The sequence below is a fragment of the Euprymna scolopes genome, chromosome 20 (assembly GCF_053919585.1).
Source record: "Euprymna scolopes isolate OS-2025 chromosome 20, ASM5391958v1, whole genome shotgun sequence".
Classification (NCBI taxonomy): domain Eukaryota; kingdom Metazoa; phylum Mollusca; class Cephalopoda; order Sepiida; family Sepiolidae; genus Euprymna; species Euprymna scolopes.
The window spans coordinates 15,535,654-15,562,788 of NC_136501.1; the positions used below are offsets into that span (position 1 = coordinate 15,535,654).

Genomic DNA, 27,135 nt, shown 5'->3' on the forward strand with positions numbered 1-27,135 from the left:
AAAAAAAAAAAAAAAAAAATCAATAAATATGTTCGTTATTCAAATGATCAAAGAAATGAGAAACATGAAACTTTTTTTTTTTTTTACAACTTGGGATGTTTGTTTAAAAAAAAAAAGAAACTTTAAAAATCGATTTATATTGAATAGCAAAAAACTTTAAATTATTGTAAGAATTTGTTTATATCAAAACATTCATTTAATGTTATGTTACAGCGTGTTTAGAGGAAGAGAAAGGGAGGGGAAAGAAAGAGAAGAGGAAAAAGAGAAAGAGAGAAGGAAAGAGAAAGAGAAGAGGAAAAAGAGAAAGAGAGAAGGAAAGAGAAAGAGAGAAGGAAAGAGAAAGAGAGAAGGAAAGAAAAAGAGAGAAGGAAAGAAAAAGAGAGAAGGAAAGAAAAAGAGAGAAGGAAAGAAAAAGAGAGAAGGAAAGAAAAAGAGAGAAGGAAAGAAAAAGAGAGAAGGAAAGAAAAAGAGAGAAGGGGAGAAAAAGAGAGAAGGGAAGAAAAAGAGAGAAGGGAAGAAAAAGAGAGAAGGGAAGAAAATTAGGGGTCAGATTTCTAGACCAATAACTGGCAAAACCCCATCCCTTCACTGTAGAAATATCGAGATGCCGAGAGGCTTTCTAATCTAATAGTTTCTTTTCTCGAACCACTTGCCTTTAGAATTCCCTCTATTTTCCTGACCTTACCAATATCTAGAAATTTAAATGTAATGTAAACAAACATTTCACTCCCTCCCTCCCTCCCTCCCTCTCTTAGAATGTCCCTAATTTACAGTATCGCATTACATTCCAGTGACAATGTGCTTTATTTGTGTCGAATATTTATTCAAATTGTATTTGGAACTTTCATCAAACAAGGGACACTTTATGGAATAACAGAATGAGAGGAATTGTTTGTGACACAAAGAATGTCAATCAGTTGCAAGAAATGTTCGATGTTCATTAATATTCAATTATTTAGCTTGTCTTGTCCTCGGGTGATCCTCTTCACTCTTGGTTCGGTTCAACTTCAATACTTTCTGAGTTCAGACACAATCATGACAAAAAAAGCAAACACACATACACACACACAAAACAAACACATAAAACAAATGCACACACAAAACAAACAAACAAACAAACAAACAAACAAACACACACACACAAAACAACGCTCAATTTTATACAATCGTCTTTCTGATAGCATGTCAGAATTCAAGACGAGAGCTAAACTAGAGCTCAACCTACAGATGCAGTAGATAAGAAGGTTAAATTTCCTTTTCAAATAGATCAACTCATGGATATTTTATGAATAAAAAAAAAAGGTACACAAAACAAGTTCATCTATTGACATAGTTATTGAAACAATTTCTCACATAACATTAACAAACAAAAACATTGTATTCCTCTTTTAGGATCACAATGGCAACAGCTATCATCCCCAAATAAACGTGGTTCTGGTTACGAACTTATAGTGTCTTCATAACAAGGTCACAATTTGGGTGCTTTAGAAAGGGTTGAGTCGTTCCCTGGTCCATTCTTCTCCAGAGTGATAGTACCTTCTATGATTTAAATATAATTTGTCCCGGGCACTACACTAAACTGTCTTGGACACCCTTCGACAAAGTGTTCACACCTTAACGCCCACCAACCTAAAATCCAGCTTCCATAGCTCTTTCTACCACTGGCGCTTTTTTTTTTGTCTACATGTCTGCACCATCTCCATATCGTATCAAGCGACCACCTCCAGTGATGAAGCCCCAAGTTGGGAGCTTTGAGAAGTGTAAATTACTGTTACTGTTAGGTCCACTCTCATTCAGAGTGGAAGTATTTATAAAGAATCCATTTTAATATATATATACAGAATCTACTTCAGATTTAGTTTGTTTTTTAAATTAAAATTTTTTTTTTTTTTACAAATAAGTCGCCACTTATCAAGGCCCGGATGCCACTCGAGGATAATTGTTATAATTAAACAAATAATAATCCAACAGGTTACAGGTGGATGATCTCCTTCTTTCATGTGTTTTAAGAATGATAACGTACATACGAACATGAGCTTTTTTTTTTTTTTTTTTTTTTTTTTTTTTACAATGGAGTCACCGCCTATCAAGGCCACCCAAGGATAAAGGGTTACAGAGTGTACGGTAATCAACGAGACAATATCGTAGTAATTGTGAGTAGTGGAAATTTGGTAAGTGGGATTACTTACGGGGACGGGCAAATCATGAAGAACTTTACGGTGGACTTGAATTTAAACTTGATTTAGTTTAATATAATTTGAGAAAAACAAAACAGTTTATTGTTAACAAAATTCCCATGATGCACTGTTTGTTAGATAGAAACTATTGTCTGCAGACTTTTTTTTTTTTAATAAAATATGCACCTACAAAAGAAATCATAAAAATCAATGTACGGTTTCGGTAAGTAAAATAGTTCAATCACAGTTGTCATGTCTTCAAGCCAAATCCAGCAAATAAACAAAATTATTATTAAGAGTATTTCTTTCGGCTAAACTTTTTCTAATGGTTACGCTGTAATTTTGTACACATTTACGTACGTAAACCCAACACGTTGTAGAAGAGTACATTGCAAGGAACATAGGACAAGTAATAACTAGACTTTTTTTTTGTAACAACAACATTTATTTTATCATTCTCCCGCCATGCATGACTGCTCATTATGGCTGTACCTACACTCACGTCCCTAACGTGCTCTCTCTCCTTTTTATAGTCGTTTTTTTTTTCTTACTGTGATGTCATTTCACATACGACTCGGTATTTGCATATAGCCGCCAAACACGTTCCGTTATAACATGTCTAGCATAGAAAATAGTCGTTGTTAGCAATGACATGTAGAGAACTTTTTAGGGCAGGTGCTCAAGTGAAAAAAGAAACGGCAAAAATATAGTAATGGTTGGACAATACCTATAATACCCTCCTCTGAAAAGGGCACTTTTAAAACAGTAATAAAATGGGGCAGGTCCTTGGGAACCCCTAGTAACCCTCCTACCACTGCGCGTTCCTACTTGTTAGCACAAATCTCAAATACGTTCAATATGTAGACAATATATTCTGGTAAATAACTTTAATGAAATTAAAACGTTAAAAAGCAGCCCTCACAAATAACTTGAAATTCGCCGTTGAAATTAGCAATAATTAAAAGGTTTCAATTTCTCGGCATATTTATAGAATAATTGGATAACAGTCTTTGCTACTCCGATATGTCAAAAATATCCCAGCTTCAACAATTTTGACAGCACAGTTGGTTAGAATGAGTGCTTCTAAAATTAAATATGAATTAAATTCAAAATGTGCCAATGAAGAAAAAGTGTAAAGGCTACTTTCTCAATTTAACTAAATTTTTTTAAAGTACTTTATTTATTATGAACGATAAAGTAGTATTGATTCCAGAAACACGGTAAACATTCAGATGCACCAGCAATGCATCATGGGAATTTTGTTAAAAGAGTTGTTTTTTCCTCCAAATAAATTAAATCTGAAAATAGCTTTTGCAAAAACACTAATTTGCATGTTTTGTGTTTATTTATTTTTTTTTTTTTTTTGAAGTTACAAGGCATATGACGTATACATTGTTGAACAGGGCTACAGAGTGAAACAAAATCCAAGAAATGGATAATTATTTCACCATCTTGTTCTAATAATATAAAGATCATTTGTATTAAGATACGTTTCATAGAACTTTCTACCTTATTCACATGCATCTTTTCAGACTTGTAGAACTTTTGGTTGGAAATCTGTACAGAAATTAAATCCTTTAATTCAAGTCGTGAGAGTAGATTGTTCTCATTCTGTTAGCCATGACTGGGTAAAAAGAGTTCATTTATTATTTTTAGTTGTTATCGACTGTGGTAAGGATTAAACCATAATAAACCTCCAGAAAACTTTCAGTTAAACTGAACATATAAATAAATACATACTAGTAATGTATATATTAATACGAGAGTGTGCGTACGATTTTGTGCGTCTCGCTTTTTCTTCCAAGTAACTGTCGTTTTATTATTATGACCTTCCATTTCTTGTAATAATTTTACCAAAAATTCTTCATAAGTTTTGGTTTCGATTATAGCTAAAGGAATTCAAGTATATATATTGTCTCCCTAAGTTTTGGTTTCGATTCAAGTTGATGCACCCAAGCCATATTCACATATATTTTTATTTTTGAAATCACAACTTTATCTACTATATAATAAAATGATAGCAGAAATTCCCCTCGGGACCAAATTACGGTAGGTTTGCAATAACAAATGCCACATATAATTTTATTATGTCTAAACTTTTTCCCATCATGTTATGTAACTTTGAAACGCCATTGCATATTTATTTGAAAAATCCTACGTTAATTCCTACGAGCGGCATCATCACGACTGCCAAGACCTTTAGATGAAGTAGTCTGTATTTTCCCCTCTAAAACAAAAATCCTCCTACCGCTCCCAATCAACACCGGGTAATTATTTAAACATTATAACCATATTGCCCTGCCACCCTCATTCATACACATACAACATTTATAGTTCACTATTCAAAAATAATGATTTCTCCCCACCTTACCTTTTACTACACACACAATATCATCACGGATTGCTTAAACTCGATTATAATTTCCTATTGCCGCCTTTCCTTGATGTTACAGACTAATTTTTATAAAACCTTAGGATGACATTTACTTTTAAGTTACACAAATAAATAGTTGTACATTTGGTACAGCTTCTGTTAATGCTTACATCTAATGCAAATGCCGTTGCTTCACTAATTGTAAACTATGCCATTTTGCATTATTTAGATTAACATTATTTACATATTGGTACAATTCGTCGCAGCTTTCCTTTTAGTATGTATGGTTTCAGCGTCCTAAACTATGCGATGATAAAATGAACTGATCTCTAAGTAAATGAATACAAGCTGTGGTCTCCACCCGAGTATTAACGTAAAACCACAGATCCAACGATACTTTCATTAAAAGAAAACATTTGCATTGATTTAACAGTAAGTGATATTGTACGGTTAAAAAAAAAAAAAAATTACGAACCAACAATATTTCTTTATATGAAAACATTTACTGTGGCAACTCTTTCTTTCTTTTTTTTAACAGTACATGTTATATAGTAGCGTTTTTAAAACGTTTGTCTTTAATATTAAAAAAAAAAAAGTAGTTCCACCTTTCTTCCTTTAATGTTTGGATTTAATTAAAAATATTGTTTGATGGAGCTTATGAGATGAAAATATGAACGACTCTCTTAATAACAGAGTTGTAGTAGCCCCCTACATGAAAGTGGCACCTAGATTGGGGTGATTAAGTAAAAAAAAAAAAAAAAAAAAAATTATATATATTTTCGATTTTGGAGCGTCTTCTTACATAATCATATTTTCTTTTTGGTGTTATTTTCCTTTGTTTTTTAGGGGTCATTTTGGATTTTATTTTTCTGCCTTTTTTTTTATTATTATTATTTAATACCACAGTGGTGGATGCTTCCTTTGCTGACAGACTAACAATTCATAAAAAAATTTCTAATTAGATAAAACATTTATACACTCGAAGCCTGAATTACATCCAGAAAAAATCTAATTTTCATTAATTTTGATTCAGTTTGTAACTGACTACATTTACGCCAGTTTTTTAAAAAAATTTTATTTGTCAAATAATTTACACCGCTAAAATACAAATTCCCCCTAATTACATTGCCTATTGATAGACTTATTTGTTATATATTTGTTTTTATTTTTTAATAATTGTTTTCTGCCTAGTTCTCTTTTCAGGACCCATTTTCAACACTGCTCACACATTTAGGTAATTTTTTTACCTTAGTTCCACCTACACAATTTCCTTTAAACTGGCGACTTCTTTAGGTTTTAAAACTATGCTGAATAAGACAATCTCTTAAGTAATTTTCGAGAAATAATGACATGCATTATGCACTGTAATTCAGTGTTCTACGCACGTATGGAAAACAAGTATACTTATCTCTGCACGACACTGCCCCCCCCCCATTTCTTTTTTGGTCTATAGTCTTTTTTTGCGGGTGGGTATGCTGACAATATATATCAAGGTTAAACTTGGGGCAAATACTTTGACAATCCCCCCGACCCTCATAAAATGGGGGGGGGGGGTATTCCAAAAGCTGTTCTTACCATGGCAAGGTTGGGCGTATCTATTCTATATGACATTCTTAACATGAGGAGATTAAGGGTGTCAATTCCAAAAGCGATTATTAACATTAGGACATTGGAGATTGGCCACCACCAACAACAATCGTAGTTTAATTTTTTACGAGTGAGAGGGGGTGGGCTTCTACCGGTTCACGGGCCTTGCTAGTAATATAAGAATCGATAGAAAATGGATGCGATAATAATATACACAAAATCTGCATAAATTAAAATACCATATTTAAGCGTATTTTACAACCGTGTTACACTGTTACACCGGGCGTCCCTGCTAGCTTAGATAAATATTTTGCAGTATTAAAAGAGCTACAATAATATCAGGACGTCTCCATTTACGCTGAACATCCACAGAATGCCAACATCAATATATTACATATAAAAGAGTCCGCTGCGGAATTTCCACAGGTCCCCCTAGTTCTATAGTGATATGTACACAGTGCGATCGCTGCTTGCCTAAATACGTACGCAGAGAGAGAGAGAGAGAGAGAAAGAGAGGATAGGAAAAGGGAGAAAGAGAGATGAAAGGAGATAGTGAGTGGGACGTGAGAGAATAAAATAGATTGCGATAAATAATAAAAGAACTGCAGACAAAGTGAGGTGTATTGTATACATTATTCAAAATCAGTTGACAACTTTGCCGGCGAGATGGTGGAATGTAAAAATAATAAATAGCGGAATCATTCCAGATCTAATAAAATGGAAGCAGATCTGGTTTTCAAACTGAATAAATTTTCCAATCATTCAAATCAGTATTTGTTTCATTGACTTTTCACAGACTTGCTCCTTTTCATCAGACATCAAATGAATAACAATAAATCTAATTTGGAAATACTTTGCATCTCGTTAATTTCACTTTAAGTCGAATTATTTATACAAATTCACAAGACCTACACCTTTAAAATGTTTATAGAACTCTTCAACTGTGAAAACAATAAAAGCTGTGTAGCCGAGATTTGGATAGAAAAGTAAAAGTTTGTTGTTGTTCTTTTTTTTATTATAAAAAAAAAAAATGAATTTCAAGAAAAACAAATGGTATCTACGTAATCGCCATGTCGCAAATGGTAACATATACAAAAACAAATTACAAAAAACAAAACAAAAAAACGGTAAGGTGGAAAATTAATCATTCGTGAAAAACAGTTCCGATAAGGGTTACTTCGGTAAGTTTATATTTAGTTCTCTCTCACCGCAAGAACTTAGACACCAGGGTCGGGAAGTGGGATTGAGAAGTCAGCTCCCCAGAGGAGGGGCACTCTGACCTGCAAAAAGTGCCTGGGCAGACCAGTCGGCATTCCCCGATGAGGGCGCCTCAGGCGATTAGCAATAAACTAACCTCTTCTCAAAGAGAGAAGGCAATACCTGGAACTGTACAGAACTTTAACTCTACTCCCACCGCAAAATCAACAGGGATCGGATCGTTACAGGAATGGTCTAAGCTGTTGATTTTGTGGGCCCAGGATAAAGATCCCTAGCCAGAGGTCACGTGACATAAGCAAAAGTGAAGTAATTCAGTTGAAACACCATGTATAGCAGAATTTCTTCCGAAAACAAAAGTAAACATAGCACATTTTTTTTTTTTTTTACATAGGCATCACCACATTATCAAGGCCCAGAGGCCACTCAAGGATAAGGGTTAAAGAGTGTACAGTAGAAATTGGACAATATAGTAATCATTAGTAATGAAAATTTGGTAAATTTGATAACTTATATGGAACGGCTCATCAAGAACTTATTTACTTTAGACTTGAACACAACCATATTGTAGTCAGCCGGAAAGCAGGAAAACGGAAGACAATTCCACAGGCGTGCAGTTCTAAGAAAGAAGCTTTGTTCATGGAATCTACGTTTAGGTTTAGGCACAGATAAAGAGTGGGGGGAATTATTGATAGTGTTTACAGCTAGACGAGTGTTTCTTGTGAAAGTTTGGCGAGGGGGGACCATAGATTAAAGCTCAGTCGAACACTTTCCATGAAAATAATGATACATCAGAGACAAACTCGCAACATCTCTTCTGTGAGATAGAGGTTGCAAGGAGGAGAAAAGGACATCTCCTACGAGGCTACGAAGTCTATTTTGAACTCTATCAAGGCAGGACAAGTCCTTTCTAGCAGCTCCTGCCCAGATGTGGCAACAGTATTCCATCCTTGGACGTACCTGGCTCTTATATAGATAGAGAATAGCATCAGCAGTGAGATATTTACCGGATCGATAGAAAGATCCCACCATTTTTCCAGCGGCCTTGGCAACAGATTTGATGTATGTGTTCCATTTAAGATCAGGAGTAATGGTCAAGCCCAGGAGCTTGTCAAAACTTGAGGCCTCCTGAAGACGAGAGCCATTCCTTTCAATTGATGCCAAATGTGGATTAGAATGTTGATGATGTAAAGAGAGAAGCTTGGTTTTAGATGCATTAAAAGTAACCAGCCACTCCTTTCCCCATTGTACTACATGCTCAAGATCAGAGGAGAGAGAATTGGAGAGAACTTGGTCGTTTACTGTCTTAGATGTGCTACCATAAATGGTAGTGTCGTCAGCATAAATGTCTACAAATGATGTAAGGATGTGATTTGGAAGATCATTAATGTAGATCAGGAAAAGAGTTGGGCCCAGGATGGACCCCTGAGGGACACCGGCATTAATACTGTGAGCTTCTGATTTTTGCCCCTCAACTACTACTCTTATGAACCTATCAGAAATAAATGATTTAATAATTGAGAAGACTTTTCCAGCTATACCATAGCTAGCGATCTTATGAAGTAAACCTTTATGCCATACCCTATCAAAGGCTTTAAATATGTCAAGAGCAATTGCCCTAGAAAGATTGCCACCGTCGAGAGATTTGCTAATCCTATGTGATATAACTGTAAGCACATCTGCTGTAGATCTAGCAGAGCGGAAACCATATTGAGTGTCACTAAGAAGGTTATTTTTGTTGAGATGGTTGATTACTTCTATATTTAACACAGATTCTAGCAACTTACTCATGACGCACAGGAGACTTATTGGCCTGTACTGAGAGGGGGATGAGCGATCACCTGAATTCTTAAATACAGCACATACACATAATTTGTGAATTAAAAAAAATAGTTTGAATTTTGGCATTAGATTTCCGAGAAATTGGAAACTTAATTACCTCCCCTGTTAATTCTCCAGTTCGAGTCGGAAGATTTTGAAACCAAATCGCTAGATTTTACAAATGCCGTTTTTTTTAATGATTAATTTTCTATCGTATCGTTTTCCATAATTTTTTTTGGATATGTTACTATTTGCGACATGACAATTACGTAGCTACCATTTGTTTAACTTGAAATTCAATTTTGTTTTTTTTTCGTTATTTAAATATAGAAGCACCCTTTTCCTTATTTCAACTCTTCCAAAAATGAAAACAAAAACATTTCTGATAAGTTAAAGTTTATTAGTGCCGGAACCTTTTATATTCTGGTTTCATGGCAATTGAGCTTATTTCTTTATTTTATACCAAGAAATCGTTTCTTTATCCGAGTTTTTCATGAATTTCTTCCAGAAATCTCACCTCAAATAACGATGTCAACTAAACTCCCAGTTCCCCCACTCCTCAGTGCAGGAGATTAAAATCTAGGATTTCAAATTAATGATTACCTGACGCTTCTTGAGTGGAACCAATTTTAGACTAAAAAAAGCAACTTTCATTCCTGATTTGAGGTGGATGACTAAAATTTGTTTCAGGTTTCATTCCAAGATAGTTTTTCATTCTGAACCGATGAGTCTAGTCTTCAGAAAATTTGTTAACAGAAAATGTATATGCGATCACATTATTACAAAAACATAAAACAAAAGCAAAGACACATTTTAACTCTTGCCCTTGAGTGACCTTTTGGTCTTGATAAGAGAACTCATTAGTATATGTAAAAAAACAAAAAAGAAAATACAAAATAATAACGGAAAAACAGAAAGAGATAAAATAACGTAATTACAAAAATATAACGTGCAGTCACCATTTCCATCGATATAGATATAAACGGAGGCTGAAGAAAGTCTGATATAGACGATCATAGACGGGTCACCTTTTTATTGGATTTGAAACCGACGGTACCGATGTTTTTTTCTGATCTTCAGTAACATATTTAAATTAAATATTATGCACTTTTGAACACTGCTGGGTTATATATGTATAAAATTCTATACACATTGTGAAGAGTCTATGCAGATCGATCACCGTTTCAACGTTTCCATGTCTTCTTCAGGACTGTAAACGAACCTCGCAGTCAGAAAATAACTTTAGAATAAAATCTTCCCAGAATGGCATCGAAAATACAAAGGGAAGAAAGGAGAAACACTAATATATTTTTATCTTTATGTTCTTTTTTTTTTTTACGATTTTTTGGTAGGCATTATAACGTAGTGAATACTCTTGAAAAAATATTGTTTTTTAGTTTATGTTAACTTGAACTTAATCGATTATATATATATATATATATATATATATATATATATATATATATATATATATATATATATATATATATATAAAACCATTATGCTAATTAGGAATCTCGCATCGCCAGTATCATTACATTTCCTTGAAACCTTGATTCCAGTAAAGCAACTGGCCCTGACGGCATTCCAATCATTGTGCTGAAAAAGCTTCAACTAGAACTTGCCCCCCTACTTACAAAACTCTTTAAGCGTTGCCTTAAAGAGAAGTGCTTCCCAACACCCTGGAAAATCTCATCAGTATGCCCTGTATTTAAGAACTCAGGTGATAAGTCCTCTCCCTCTCAGTACAGACCAATAAGTTTCCTGTGTGTCATGAGTAAGCTGCTGAAATCCATATTAAATAGAGAAGTAGTTGTCAACCACCTCAGCAGAAATAATCTTCTTAGTGACATGCAATATGGTTTCCGTTCTGCCAGATCTACAGCAGATGTTCTAACGGTTATATCTCATAGGATTAGCGAATCTCTTGACAAAGGCTTCCTCTCTAGGGCAATTGCTCAACATATCAAAGGCCTTCGATAAGGTATGGCATAAAGGTCTACTTGACAAGATTTCCAGCTACGGTATAACTGGAAATGTTTTCTCGATCATAAAATCATAAAATCATTTCTCTCGGATAGGCTCATAAGAGTAGTAGTTGATGGGCAGAAATCAGAGACCATCAATATTAATGCTGGAGTCCCTCAGGGGTCCATCCTGGGCCCAACTCTCTTTCTGATCTACATCAATGACCTCCCAAAACACATACTTAAATCATTTGTTGACATCTATGCTGATGACACGATCATCTATGGCAACACATCAAAGGCCGTAAATGACAAAGTTCTCTCAGATTCTCTCTCCTCTGATCTTGAGCATGTGGTACAGTGGAGGAAGAGGTGGCTGGTTACTTTTAATGCATCTAAAACCAAGCTCTTATCTTTACATCATCAACGCTCTGATCCCCATCTGGCATCAATTGATATGGGTAGCTCTCGTCTAGGGGAAGCTCCATGTTTTGATAAGCCTCTGGGCTTGACCCTTACCCCTGACCTGAAATGGAATATGTACATCAAGTAAGTTGCCAAGATCGCTGGAAAAATGGTAGGATCCTTCTACCACTCCAGAAGATATCTCACTACTGATGCAATTCTCTATCTGTATAAAAGCCAAGTATGTCCAAGGATGGAGTACTGCTGCCACATCTGGACAGGAGCTGCTAAAAACAGCCTATCCTGCCTTGACAGAGTACAAAATAGGCTTCATGGTCTAGTGGGTGACGCCCTTTTCTCTTCCCTGCAACCTCTCTCCCAAAGGAGAGACATTGCGAGCCTGTCTTTGTTTTATCGTTATTACCATGGCAGGTGCTCGTCTGAACTCCAATCTCTGGTCCCCCCTCGCCAATCTTTCATGATAAACACCCGCCTAGCTGAAACCACTGTCAAAAATTTTCCCCACTCCTTATCTGTGCCAAAATCAAAACGTAGATTCCATGAACAAAGCTTCTTTCTTAGAAGTGCACGCTTGTGGAACTCTGTTCCGATTGCCTGTTTCCCACCTGACTACAACCTGGATGTCTTCAAGTCCAATGTGAACAAATTCCTGATGAACCGCCTCCTTAAGTAAGACACTTTATCAAATCTCCAACACTAACGTACTGTACACACAATAGCCCTTATTCTCGAGTGGCTTCCGGGCCTTGATAAGTGGTGACTACCTTGTAAAAAAAAAAAAAAAAAAAAAAAAAAGTTTTATGACCCTAGTAAATCTTAGACTTCTAATAGTTTCGTTTTCTGGATTATTTTTCTTTCCTTCTCCCTTTCCTATATTGCTTTCTGTGGAAAATTTAGATCCATTTCGATTTATGCTGCAATCAAAGTTGTCTTCTTGCATTTTTTGATTTTCATCCAAATCTTCAAACTTAGTAGTGGGATGGGAGTGGGGCATTGCTCGGTCGTAAAATACACTTAATTTTTTTTTTTTTAATTCAATTTTCACTCCAAACAAGGCATATATTACTACAGAATCAGTTCTCTATTGATTATTCAATATTATATTGTACCTAGTATCTAGTAATGATTCACAAAGTAAAAAAAAAATAAATAAATTATGACGTGAGTGCCATCGGTTAGAATCGAAACCAAATTTCTGAAGAATTCTTGGTAAAATTATTTATTGCAAGCAAGGAAGCCCAGATGGTCCGCAGAGTTTTATAATTAAGATTAAGGCCTGCTTGATCGTGCATTATTTTCATTTTGTAGGGGCCATTCTAATAATTTAGTACCGAAAGGGATTGTAAAGATTTCTTCATTTTGATTTTCACTTTGCTTCATATTCTTATTTGATCTGCACGAGCTATTACACTGCTCCTCTTTTTTCTCTATTTAATATTGCTATGCCCTTTCTGGATATAATACCTTGTTTTTTTTTTTTTTTGACTTGTGAAATAGAACATCGTTAGTGGAGTTTTAATTTGCCGTCCTATTAAAACTGATGGTCTTTCTAGTCTTCCGGCATGCAGTATTGTGCGATAGTTTAAAAAGCAACCAACTCGCATTTATTTTTTTTATTTTGCTTTTAGTTCTAATTTTACGGTCTGCAACATTATCTCTGCTAATTCATTCGATTAAGGATCATATGGAAGAATCTTGCTTTTCAACTGACTACAATATGGTTGTCTTCAAGTCTAACGTGAACAAATTCTTGATGAGCTGTTCTCCTTAAGTAATCCAATTTACCTAATTCCCACTACTAACGATTAATATAATATTTTTCCTATTGACTGCTGTACACTCAGTAACCTTTATCCTCGAGTGGCCTCCGGGCCTTGATAGTGGAGACTTCTAATTTTATCCTTTTTTTTTGTGTGTGTGTGGCTGTTATTCCATAATATATCATCATGTACCTTTTTTATCATTAATTTTCTTGGTGTTTCTATTATTATTAATTATTCAAGTCACACTCAATCCTAGGTGATTGATGATGATGACAATGTTTATAACATTTTTATGTCATGGAATGCGTTTCTATTCAAATATGTAGTAGATAAAAAAAAAAAAAAAAAAAAAAAAACAAACAAAAAAACTATCCTGTTTAACTTAAAAACTGTATCAAAAGACCAGTGATCAAATCCAATGCAATTCTGATTATATTTAAATATTCAATTAGCAGGTCAGACCCATATTATGCCCCCCACCCACCCACCCACCCACGCCTTTTAAAACACTTCAAAGAAACTGAAATTTAAAAATACATATTGATTGGTGTCTAATACCTATTGTTAAAATTTCACAAAAATTGGTAATAGCTGAATTTTAATGACGGGATTTCGCCCCCCCCCCTACACTTTTTATTCTTTTTGTATAAAACTAAATACATCCCATATTTCAACCGCTTACACATTATTATTAAAAGAATTAATATTTGTATGTGCAACTCATAATTTAATGAATGTACGTACAAATATTAATTCTTTTTACCAAACCCAACATAAAAAAACTGAAAACGTACGAATTTGTTTTCTTCGCTAATGAATGGTACATTTCTCCTGTTTCTGCTCATTTTCCCAATTCTTCTGTTTTCAAGATGGCGATCAATATTACGACGACTGATCATCACCGACGCTGCATTTTCTTGTAGATTTCCTTTCTTTTCTGATTAAGTATGACTTGAAGGAGGTGTTTGCATCATTAATTAAGACAAAACGATTGTGTATGTCTTGCAGACAGAACAAATCTAAATTGGCAATTTTTTTCTTATTTTCTGTTTTAACAAGATAATTAGCAGAAAATGAAATTCTTTTTTCTTTGTAAATCTTTCTTTTACAAAATGGAAAACAATTTTCATTTTTTTTTTCTTTTCATTTGAGTGTAACGTTTCTTTTGATCAAATAGACACTTAGTAGATGGTGCGATCAAGTGTGTCAGTTCACACATATATTGTGTGTGTGTGTGTGTGTGTGTGTGTGTGTGTGTGTGTGTGTGTGTACAATGCATGAATGTATTTATCTATTACTAGCGGGATCTGTGGAAATTCCACGGCGGCATCTTTCATATGTAATATATTGCTGCTTGGCATTCTATGGATGTTTAGCGTGAATGGACACCCTGCGATATTATTGTAGCCCCTTTTTGTTAAAACTGTAAAGGTATTTTTCTAAGTAATCCGATTAATGTAGTGTCAAAATATATCTGGCTATCACGGTTTATCTTCAGTATCCTTATAGGTTGGTTGGTTGGTTGTTTTACGGCATATCAACCCTTTTCGGGTTATTTAATGCCGAATCCAAAGATTTTGAAGAAAAATTTTAATAGAATATATTTGTTGTTTTCACGTTGGTTTCTATTTAACCCAGAGTTGGGACCCTAACAGGTACTACCACTCCGGGTCAGAGTGGACCTGGGAGCAATGGTAATTAAAGGGTGGCTCCACACTCCCCAAAGCCCACAAGCTGGGGCCTCACCATTGGATAAAGTTTAAGGTCATATCCAGGACCCCCAGTGAGGGTCTTTTACCCTCTGCAGGAGGGCAGTCGGCGTATTCTAATGCCCCACCGACAGGGCCATCCTTATAGGAGTTTGTGACATATTTCCATTGTATGGACGCCCGGTGTGAACGCAAACACCACAATATCACTATACTATCTTTAGACAGAACAAATACTACCCTTGGATTCTAACTATAGGACCAAGAAGGTATATTTTAGTTTCACGTACAACCCAAAAGCAACATTTTTTTTTTTTCATTTTTTTACACATTGCTTCTCAATGATCGGGAGATCCTATTTATTAAAAAGGAGGATAGAAGGTGATAAAATACTATGAACATTAAATTAGCATCTCTATATAATAATTTAATGTTTATAGTATGTTATCACCTTCTCCCCCCCCTTTTAAATAAATAGGATCTCCTGATTGAATAATTTATAATATGGAAACCGTGACACACGTACGTATGTTAAAGGAACTGTGGTATCAATATATAGTCGTATTTCTGTTTGTCTGTTTATTCACAATTTGATTATTATATACAAAAAGATACACTGTTTCACAAATTAATTTACACACTGAAAACGGACGTTTAAGCACTTTCGTTCCAGCTTGATTTCTATAGACACTATTTATTCAAAGCAAATCTACATTCAAGAAGTAACCTCATTTGCATATTTACATGAAAGAAATCTATTTTAATAATTATCTCCATGTTATTAATTGTTTATTGTAATGGAATTATTTTAATTGTTCTGTTTAGAAATATTTAAAGTTGATTCATTTAATTTATTTTTAATTTAATTTGTATTTAATTTATTTAAAGTATGATTAGTTGATACCAGTTGTCTTTAAAAACGGAAGTTTATTTATTTAAGAGTTATTTCCCCTTTAGGCTATTTAATTTTCATAGACGAAAATGAACACGTCTTATGTTTCCTTTAATCCAACATGTGGTCCACTTTCAGGAAAATCATAAGTTTGTAACTAAACTCTGGGTTTATACTACTAGTAGCAATATATATTTATACAGATCATAGACACAAAATACATGTGTACACACATTACACACGCACAATATATATATATATATTCTTGTCAGGAAGATAGATGAAAGGTTAGGTAAGTTTGGACAATTTAGTACACTAGGTAAAGTGCTTTTTGAAATACAAAACTGTCCCAGCAGCCTCGCTGGCATTCCCCAGTAAGGGTACTTCAGGTGATTAGCAATAAAATAACTATTTCTCAGAAATATATATATATATATATATATATATATACACATCACCATATAAAAAATATACATATACATCACATGGACAGATAAAAATATATACACTACACAATATATGCATATTGCGCACACGATATTTAATTAAGTTTGTAGAAGATAGAAATAATTTTAAGGGAAAACCATCTGCAGCCAAGAGAAGGTAATCTAAAATCACTAAAAAAATGTATTGAGTCGCAGAAATTAGGAACTCATGATTTTGGAAAATTTATAACAGCATAGTAAATAATGGTTAATTAACAATTCCCCTACTATCCAACAACTTGGAGATAGTCTGCATGGCAATCGAAAAAGTAAATCTGGTTGCCCGACGATTTGCTTCAAACTCCACTTTAGACCCAACTAATCACCCCCCCCCCCTATCTAAGGAAATGGCTAAAACTCTAGAGGAAGACCTACCGTTTGTAGTGGAATGGTTGGTAACGTCCAATGCTTCCAAAACTAAGCTTATTTCCTTTAATAATTACAAGAAACCTTCTCAACCACTGATTGCCATGGCTAATGATACACTGCCTGAAAGTACTTCGCTCAAGTCCTTAGGGATAACATTCACAGACAACATGAATTAGAACAAATATATTGAGGAAATTGCTAAGGCTGCTAGAAGGTTACTCACACCTGAGAGTATCCTGTATCTATACAAGGCCACTATTCGCCCATGCATGGAGTATTGTTGTCACATCTAGGCTGGTGCATCTGCTACTAATCTCTCGCTCCTAGACAGAGTTAAAAAAGAAAAGTAATTAACCTAATAGATCCCACATTGTTGGCCAAATTCCAACTTCTGTCCCATCAAAATGTGGCATCCTTGTGCCTGTTTTATAAGTATTTTAATGGTAAGTGCTCAGATGAACTCAAACCACTAGTACCCTCCTCGACATAAATATCCCAGACAAAGCTGAAGAACCACAAAGTCCCGTCCTTCATTATTGAGATTCCTAGATGCTGTAAAGCCTTCGACTCAAATAACTTTGTCACTTGAACTGCTATTTAGACTTCCCTCCCTAGCCCATTTTCCTGACTATACTGACATGTAGAAGTTCAAATGTAATGTGAACAAACATCTTGTTGCCCAACTCGGTAATCTCCAAAAATACCGTTAGGGCTTACAACATGGCCGCCAGAAGAGTCAACAAAAAACTGCGAATAAAATATATGAAACTCGTAATTTCTGTTTTTAAAGTGGGTTGTCAATTTTCTTTATGAAATATACTTCCAAAATAAACTATTACAGTCGTTTAAAACATAATAGAAGTATTATTTTTTATTTTTTAAAAACAATGTTTACAAAATGTCTACGCACGTTCGTAGACATTTTGTAAACATTGTTTTTAAAAATATATAATAGCAACGGGGTGAGAGAGAGGAGAGTACCTAGTTTTGTGGTTAGGTAACCTTCTGTCCCCTACCTGATTTAGCCCTTAAAACCTACCAGCCCTACTCGCACTAATACACACATAGCACTCCTGAAGATATCTTCCTCAACTTCAAACTACACACAGAACTTATATAAATTCTTTCGATTCACACACTAGAAATATCAGAAAAATTGACAAAAAAATTGAAAAAGGTCTAATCCAATGGAAGCTCTCTGTTGTGTTTAACAACGTTTGTTTAAATGAAAGAATGCTGCCTAAATACACACAATTCAAATACATATATAAATGACAAAAGTCTGTATTCCAAATTTCATGATCTTAACCATCTTACAATATATTCCTTTAAGTACGTTGACATTCACATTTCTTGACAGCGAATGTTTCCTAACACAAAATCATTCACTTAATTAGTATATTAATAAAAGAAATAAACTGTAAGATGGTCGACATCATGAAATTTGGAATATAAACTTTTGTCATTTATTTGTTATATGCTCTGTAATTAAATTGAGATTCATAAATTAAGGATCGATATAAAGAAAAGGAAATATAATTGAAAAAAAAAACAACATTTTCACAGAAATATATATATATATATATATATATGCGCAGATCATCATATAATGATTAGTTCACTCTGACAGACGTTAAAAAGCATTTTAAAAAATAAATGTTTAAAATACAAAAGTATTTCTTGCGGTTAACGGTAGCCAAATGAATTCGGGTCTTTGCTAATTAAACCAGGAATGGCTTTTATTGCCGGGATCGAATCTATTGACTGGTGTTAATCATGACACCCTGCACTGATGATTCCTGAAAGGATGAAACACTAGTGTCTGTAGGAATTTAATCATTATTATAGTAAATATATATATATATAGTTTATTAATTATACAAACATTTATGGTTACATATGTGCATACATGTTTCAGTGGAAACCCAATTCAAATAAACCACTTCATCAGACTAAAAAAGAAACGATATGGAAAACCTATCATGTTTGTATAATAAACAAACTACATACCAGCTCTGTCTTCCATTGAGCACTCTTTAATAATCACGCAGGTTTCATTGAATTTACATCTAGGAAACCAATCTATACAACCATTATCTATATATCTATAAAAGTGAACGTGTGTGTGTGTGTGTGTGTACATTTCCCTACGCAATAACTGTCAATTTTTAGTCCACAGACTCGAAATTCGATATACAGGGTACTGAGATTTGGGAAAATCGATGTGATCGGGTTTCGGCCAGAAATTTGGCGATTAAGGGGTCAAAGTTTAACGATTTGACCTTTGAGAACTACCAAACTCCTCCGACAATTTTGGGTCTACACACTTGAAATTTTAGATATAGGTTCGTTGGACATGGATCTAACTTAATAACTTGATTTGAGCCCAAAACAATAAATGTTAAGGGGGTCATAATACGAGTCAAAGTTTAAAAAAATTGACCGCTTTTTTTTTTTTTTTGCTCAGCATACACCTCCAAACACCCGGACAACGCCGGGCACCCATTGCTAAAATATATATATATATATATATATATATATATATATATACACACGTTTACATGAAAAAGCAGATTAGAATTTGTATTATGTGAATACAATGTTCTCAGAGTGTTACCATGTTCAATAGTAATGACAGATTATCCCACCCCTCCCCTTCATCCGAAACAATATCAGGAACAAAGATGGCCAATAAGATTCTAAAGATAACATCAACTCATGTGATGAAGAACATAAATTAGATTAACCTCTTCTCTACAGAGAAAAAAAACAAACAAAAAAAGAAACAGAAGATATTTTACCTCAAAGTTTCAAGAATCAATAACCAAGATTTTTTTTTTTTAATGACAAATATCAAACCAAGAGTTTAGACCAAACTTGCAATAGAAGAGGAAGAAAAACAAAAACATTCAACTTTGTCTCAAAAAATGTAGATTTTCGGATTAATGGAAAGATAAACACGTAAGTAAATTGTCTGTTTTTATCTAAAAAATAACTAAAATCTATCTTCGAAATAATATATTTACATGTTTTAGGATTTGGGGGAGATGAGGATTGATAATTTGGATTATTCAGAGAACTGTTCTCATCTGGAGTGCTATTCTTATGACGTTTCGGCCGATATAATCTCCAGCCTTTGTCGAACTTGGGAATTTTTATGTCGTATAGAGACATGTTCCATAACGGGTAAAATGTTAAGTAATAACCAGTTCTAAGTGACAATGTTCTAAAGATCGAAGATTCAGTATTCAATACAGATGATACTAAGAATATTATTAAGAACTAGCAGGCCACCCGGCGTTGCCCGGTTGTAAGATATGCTTAAATATAATTGTTGTGTAGCAAGGGGGGGGGGCATGACATATAAAGGGAACACAAAACGGGGAGGATGATGACATCTTCTATAATATAAATCTCACCTCTCTGTTTAAATGTATGTGTGCATGTCTGTTTGTATGCCTGTCTAAAACTTTTGACAGAGGCGACATATTTTCACAAGATCAGTATCATTTTGAAGCTCGACCCTTCAGACGACAAATATCGAAAAATTGGCCAAAAACATTAATTCCTTTACTCTCAACTGGACAATTTTCTACAGGGAGGGGTGTTTTTTTTCGCTGACATTTTTTGCAAGTTATCAACCCTCGCGTCCACAACGTTGCATAAAAGCAGTTATTTCAACTGCCCGTGACGTCACAACCACGATAGGCACATCGATAAGACCGTTTTTTTTTTCACCTCTTTTTCCTCTGACGTGTTAAGGGTTAAAGCCTGCTTACTGCTCCTATTTTTTTTTTTTTTTTGCTGCGCTCGCAATTTTCCTTTTCTTTTTTTGCTCAACCAACACCCTCACACACCTCCACTTTCTTTTTTTGCCTTCGAGTCACAGGTTCGAGCCTGCCTGCTACTACAACTATCTTTTTTTTTTTTTTTCTTTTTTTTTTTCTGCTCAACACACACCTCCAAACACCCCGGTTACGCTGGGCTAGTTTATAATGGATTACACACAGTTCATATTTATAACACATAGGAGATGCGAATTCATATGAATATGAAGAGAGATGTGAGAGACAGTTAACACTTTGGAAGGGTGTTTCATATAAAAGTTCTTTTACAAATACGATAAAAACAAAATCACCTTTCAGGTTCAAAGATGACAACGAAGACAAGTTTTTTTTTTATTTATTTATTTTTTTTATTGCATTTTCACCCCAAATAAGGCACATTGCTACTTTGGTGTAGGGGGCTACTATCAGGGGCAGCAACTACTGGGGCACTATGTTGGGATTTGGGCAGCAAGATGTCGGTTCACGTTACACTTGAACTTCTGCATGTCAGTACAGTTAGGGAAGCAGGGACCTGGAATGGAATTCCAGAGTCTAGCGGTTCTGGGGAAGAAACTACTGGAGTAGAAAGATCTTTTACATCTAGGGATCTCTACTGTGTGGGGGTGGGATTTATCTGCCTGTCGGGTTTGTCGAGGGTGTCTACGTCGTGGGGGCACAAGTGTCTGCAGTTCGTCAGAGCATTCACCATTAAAATACTTGTAGAACAGGCAGAGGGATGCAACGTTTCGTCGATGGGACAGAGGCTGAAGCTTAGATGCCAGTTCAGGGCCTATCAGATTGGCGACTCTCTTTTGAACCTTGTCTAGGAGCGAGAGACTAGAAGCAGATGCACCAGCCCAAATGTGACAATAATACTCCATACATGGGGGAATGGTGGCCTTATAGAGGTACAGGATACTTTCAGGTGTCAGTAGTTTTCTAGCACGGTAGAGAGAGCCTACCTTTTTCGCAGGTTTACAAAATACATTTATTCTCCCAGTTGGATAATTAATGATCAGGATTTCAATTGCCTTTCCGAGTTACATTTTCTTGTTACCCTTTCTGGTCGCTTCCAAGAGGATTTCAACTAACTCCACCACTGTCTCTCCACTCTGAACTAACTCCTGAACTTGACTATGCCTGAACTTCTCTCTGACTCAACTGACTCTCTGAATATATTGTAAATTATCTTTCTTTGTGATGTCAAAACGTGCTTCAGACATGTGAGAGTACTCATATTTTTTTTTTACAAGAAAGTCAACACTTATCATGGCCCAGAAACCACTCGGGGATAAGGGTTATTGTGTGTACAGTAATCAATGGTATAATATCGTAGTAATTGTTAGTAATGGAGATCTGATAAAGTGTCTTACTTAAGGAGGCGGTTTATCAGGAATTTGTTTATGTTGGACTTGAAGACATCCAAGTTGTGGTCAGGTGGGAAACAGGCAAACGGAAGAGAGTTCCACAGGCATGCACTTCTAAGAAAGAAGCTTTATTCATGGAATCTACTTTTTGATTTAGGCACAGATAAAGAGTGGGGAAAATTACTGGCAGTGGTTTCAGCTAGACGGGTGTTTTTTGTGAAAGATTGGCAAGGGGGACCAGAGTTTTATAGCAAGATCCCTGGCGATACCAGATGGTCTTGCTTTTCAAATAGAGGAAGAGAAGGTAGGAGAGGAAGTATGATATTTGATCAAGAAAAAAGAAAAATTTCCCTAGGACTTTATCAAGAAGAAGGAAATAATAGATAAATAATTGTTCTTTAAACGGTTTTAATTTCCATTTTGTACTTATGTAGCGATAAGAAGAGGCAAAAATATCCATAAGAAATAAAATATTTCAATGGAAAAAAAAAAAAATATGATGAGATTCTTGAAGTTTGGCAGAAAAACAATACAGGATCGTTTTCTGGTTGAGTTTTAGAAAGAACAATTCAAATATTATGGAAACAATAACTTGGGTTCAAAATGTCTGCTGTGGGGTCTGGGAGATTTTGTCATTTGGGTCCACCTGTTGTATTTAACTACCAGGCCACCAAGCTAGTGATAAGCTAGTTGGACAGATAAATAAATAAAATTGAACCTAGGGAGAGATATGGTCATGAAAGAGAAGGAAGAGGTTCACAAGAAAAGAGAAAATGAAAAGAATATAGAATAAGGGGATAGAGAAAGAAGTTCACGAGAGAAGAAAAGGAATATAAGATAATGGGATAGAGAAAAAAGAGGTTCAGAGGAAAAAAAAAGAAAAGTAATCTTCAATATGACAGGGGGGCAAGAGGCCAGTTTTATAAAAACGATTGTCTTTTTAGAATTAGAGTCTTTTTACTGGCTGGCATTGAGACGTCCACATCGTTCTCGCCCCACCTTGGTGGCGGGGGGGGGGGGAACCCTCATAAGAGCTAATTTGAAAAGCTCTTGTCCTTAGCTGGGGAATCAACTAGATGAACTTAAATTATACAACCTGCCTCACGAAGCTCGGATCAAAGGACACAAGTGTAAAATGATTTATAAATAATTATTTTGTTGGTTTTTACGAAAATGAACCAGAGTTTTTCTTTGTTTCTTGATTGCCGGCCTGAATGAAGATGCAGTTTATTTCAGGTATGCCCCGATGCCAGATGATGAAAGACTGGATCCAGAGTGACGGCCGAAATCGACAATGTTGCCACACAGACTTAGAGTCATGCACATTTTGCATGCCCTGAGCAGCAGAGAGATATTTTCCAGTGACCAGCAAGAGTCTGGTAACCCTTGAGGGGTCCATCACTAGACAAGTAAGAATGAAGCCCTGCTGGGTTGCATCTATGGTCCTGTGAGCTGGAAGCGGCAAACACTGCCAGAAATACATAAGTATGCTCCCGTGAACCAGGATAGCGACAGATGCAGCCTATCCCCGGACAACAGAGGGCGTTAGGGTTATAATTTGAGCTCGGACGAGCACTTCCCATGAAAATAATGATAAAACAATGACAGGCTCGCAACGTCCCTTCTGTGGGAGAGAGGTTACAGGGAAGAGAAAAGGGCATCCCCCACTAAACCACAAAGTCTATTTTGTACTCTGTCAAGGCAGAATAGGCTGTTTTTAGCAGCTTCTGCCCAGATATGGCAGCAGTACTCCATCCTTTGATGTACTTGGCTTTTATATAGATAGAGAATTGCATCAGCAGTGAAATATCTACTGGAGCAGTAGAAGGAACCTACCATTTTCCCAGTGACCTTGGCAACAGATTTGATGTACGTGTTCCTTTTCAGATCATGGATTCTACATATTACACATGTCTTTACATGCTTTCGCAACACAAAGAAAATTCATAAATTGAATTGTTCATTCTCCTAACTCTGACATAATTAACATATTTAGTTATTTCTCAACACAATGGACACTTGCTCCACATTCCTAAAATCATATCTAAATAGCAATGTATTCACTTTTAAATTTTGATTACTGGGTTCAATTCTAGCCTTTTCCTTTAATAATTATTATTTTCCAACTTATTTACATTGTTTATTTAATTACTGGGATCTGTTCCCTTCCATATATAACATGATATTTTAATTCATGCAAATTACGTATTTATTATTAGAGAGACAATTCTCTATTATTATATTGAACCTAATATATCGTAGTGAGATCAAAACTATATGACTCCATACCATCAGCTAAAATCGAAGCCAAAAACTACAACTTTCTACCCTTATTCCTTAGCCTCTAAGCCACGTTTCTCTCTCTCTCATATATATATATATATATATATATATATATGAGCATATTGGAAATGATATACAAACTGCCATTAGCGTATTAAGCGACGCTCTCTGTGTAAACAAATTGAGCAGAGGCATTTGGACGATGTCAAACATGGTTAAATTCATTACCCTTACAGCAGCAGCCCTTTAGCGTAATGGTGAGAAGTCTTGACTGTCATTTGGGTGGTTGGGTTTCGATGCTGGCTTGAGGCAGTTGCCTGTCTAGCCACACTGATGAGCTGTGAAACAGCGAAACAGTACTGTATGTGGATGACTCATATATATATATATATATATATATATATATATATTCATTCACCTGTCATATCTTTTTTAAAATAATGGAATTGTTCGATTATTGAAGACAAGAGGCAAGCAAGCCTGGACGGTCCACAGAAGTTTTATAATTATAGAGATTATTGAATTAGGTCATGGCTGATGAAACGAAAACAGTCTACCTCCATGAATTAAATAACGGGTTCTGTTTGAAATTCTGTACATATTCTCGAAATTGATGAAGTACTCACATAATTGTCCCAAGTATTACCTCTGTTTTTATGGAGAGGTGGGGAGGGGTAACACTGTAGCATTTGTTCTATGGTCATGATATAACCCTCCCAAGGATTATCGAGACCATCCATCCAAGAATTTTCGGTTATGTAATGTATATTTGTTCGTTATGATGTAACAGAGCGTGGGCGCATGTATAGTAACAGCAGCAGCCTATGTATGCAGATGACCGAGCCATGTGCAAGGTGACGTCACGGTGAGGAAGGAAAGAAAAAGATTATAAAAAGAAGAATGTGTGCGCAGACTGAAGGTCACATTAAAGAACAGACAAAGATAGACATGTTACACACACAGGTCGAAAGCGACAGGTATGAACAAGAAACAAGGCTGGAAAGTACCTGGAAATAAACGTCTGTTGTTTCAATGGAAAAAAGTGAGTCGTGTTATTTTTTGTCTTGATTTCCTTGTGACTGTCTACACAGAACATGCGAGTCCTGAGTGTGGATATGTAACAACTATGTTACAATAATACTATCATCCCAGGAATTAACTTCTCCTTTGGAGGAGAGGCATTGTACTATATATTCGTTCATCACATATACTAGTAAGAATATATGATTCAAGTCTTAATACCACTAATAAAAAGTAATAATAATAATAATTGCAAGAAATCTTATAAACTATGCCTCCACCAATAGCCCCCCCCCCCCAAAAAAAAAGTCATGAAGATTTAAGAAGGATGGAAGGACCAGGGAGGGGGAGCATTAATCTGACCTCCTCTAGATTAGGGCAAAGAGTACTGGGACATTATTACTATTCAAACTCCAGGGAACACCACCGGTTATTATGAGTGCGTAATCTCTGATGATGACCTGTGTGAGAACTCCTAGTGAGTACAAATAATGATAATAATAATACTCACACATCGTAGGCGTTAAGCAACCAGTTAAGGCTGAGGTCCACACAGACTGGCACATTGACCAAATCTGGATGCATATCATGAATCCGTTCATACATTGAATTCAGACAATTAATGATTTCAATCACGTCAATTAATTTGTCATTTTCCTCCTTTAAGTTGTGCTGTTCGAATGAATCGACCGCCGTACTCATTTCCAAAAGATCCACTGAAATCAAAAGGAAATTAAAAAAATATATTAAATTGTGAAAACAAAACATATAAAGTTCATTCTGAGCATATAATAATTGAAATTTAATAACTTGTTGACATTCGGAATGTCATGATTTATTGACATTCGGAATGTCATGATTTATTGACATTCGGAATGTCATGATTTATTGACATTCCGAATGTCATGATTTATTGACATTCGGAATGTCATGATTTATTGACATTCGGAATGTCATGATTTATTGACATTCGGAATGTCATGATTTATTGACATTCGGAATGTCATGATTTATTGACATTCGGAATGTCATGATTTATTGACATTCGGAATGTCATGATTTATTGACATTCGGAATGTCAATTTTATTTATATTTGGAATGTCATATTTTATTGATATTCGGAATGTAATAAGTAACGAGTATTACTTATTACTAGCACTATGACAAGAGAATATTCTTTTCATTGTTTTTACTCTCGAGTATATATCCGGCACAGTTAATCAATTGAGAACCACATCACTAAAAACATATGATATTAACTGATATATACTCGAGAGTCAAAATAATGAAAATATTCTCTTATCATTGCCCTAGTAATAAGTAATTTATTGATATTTGAAATGTAATAAATAATTTACTGATAATTGGTAGGATATCAAAATTGCATAAGTGTCAAAAATTTACACGTGGCCTATGGATATATATTTTTTTTTTTGGTTTGTAATAAAATTACAGAAAAAAAAATTTAATTTTTAAAATTTTAATTCCAGGATTAGGGTTTTTGTTTGTACCTAATATTAACCTTTAAAAAGTAATTATTCAAACGTTTTATTAAAGAAAAATGTAGAAACGGATACATGGTGCTAATAATGTTCAATTACAGCTATAGAGATCACCAATAAATGTCATATTGTCGAAGATCCATCTTGTCTAAAAAAATTTAACTTTGCTTAATTGTATATCAGTGGTGAGAAACCAGCCGTAAAATTTTAAATAAAAAGAATTTGCTTGCTGTGTTTTTATAAGAAATTAAATTAATTGGAACTTTTGGCTTCTGAAAGTATGATGCCTATAAACACTGAGTTTTATTACATGATCAATATATACATAAGATTAAAACTCTTGTTAAATC

General features: G+C 34.9%; 1 protein-coding gene across 7 annotated transcripts in view; it reads right to left on the minus strand.

Moving 5' to 3' along the window:
- The window catches only part of LOC145241334 (dystrophin-like), a 1,936,823-nt gene that overhangs the window by 124,462 nt on the left and 1,785,226 nt on the right, over nucleotides 1-27,135 (minus strand). For all 7 annotated transcript variants that reach the window (XM_080104172.1, XM_080104173.1, XM_080104174.1 and 4 more), the window contains one exon: nucleotides 25,794-25,998. In XM_080104172.1, coding sequence (XP_079960298.1) covers nucleotides 25,794-25,998 — 205 coding nt within the window. The remainder of the gene's footprint in view (nucleotides 1-25,793; nucleotides 25,999-27,135) is intronic.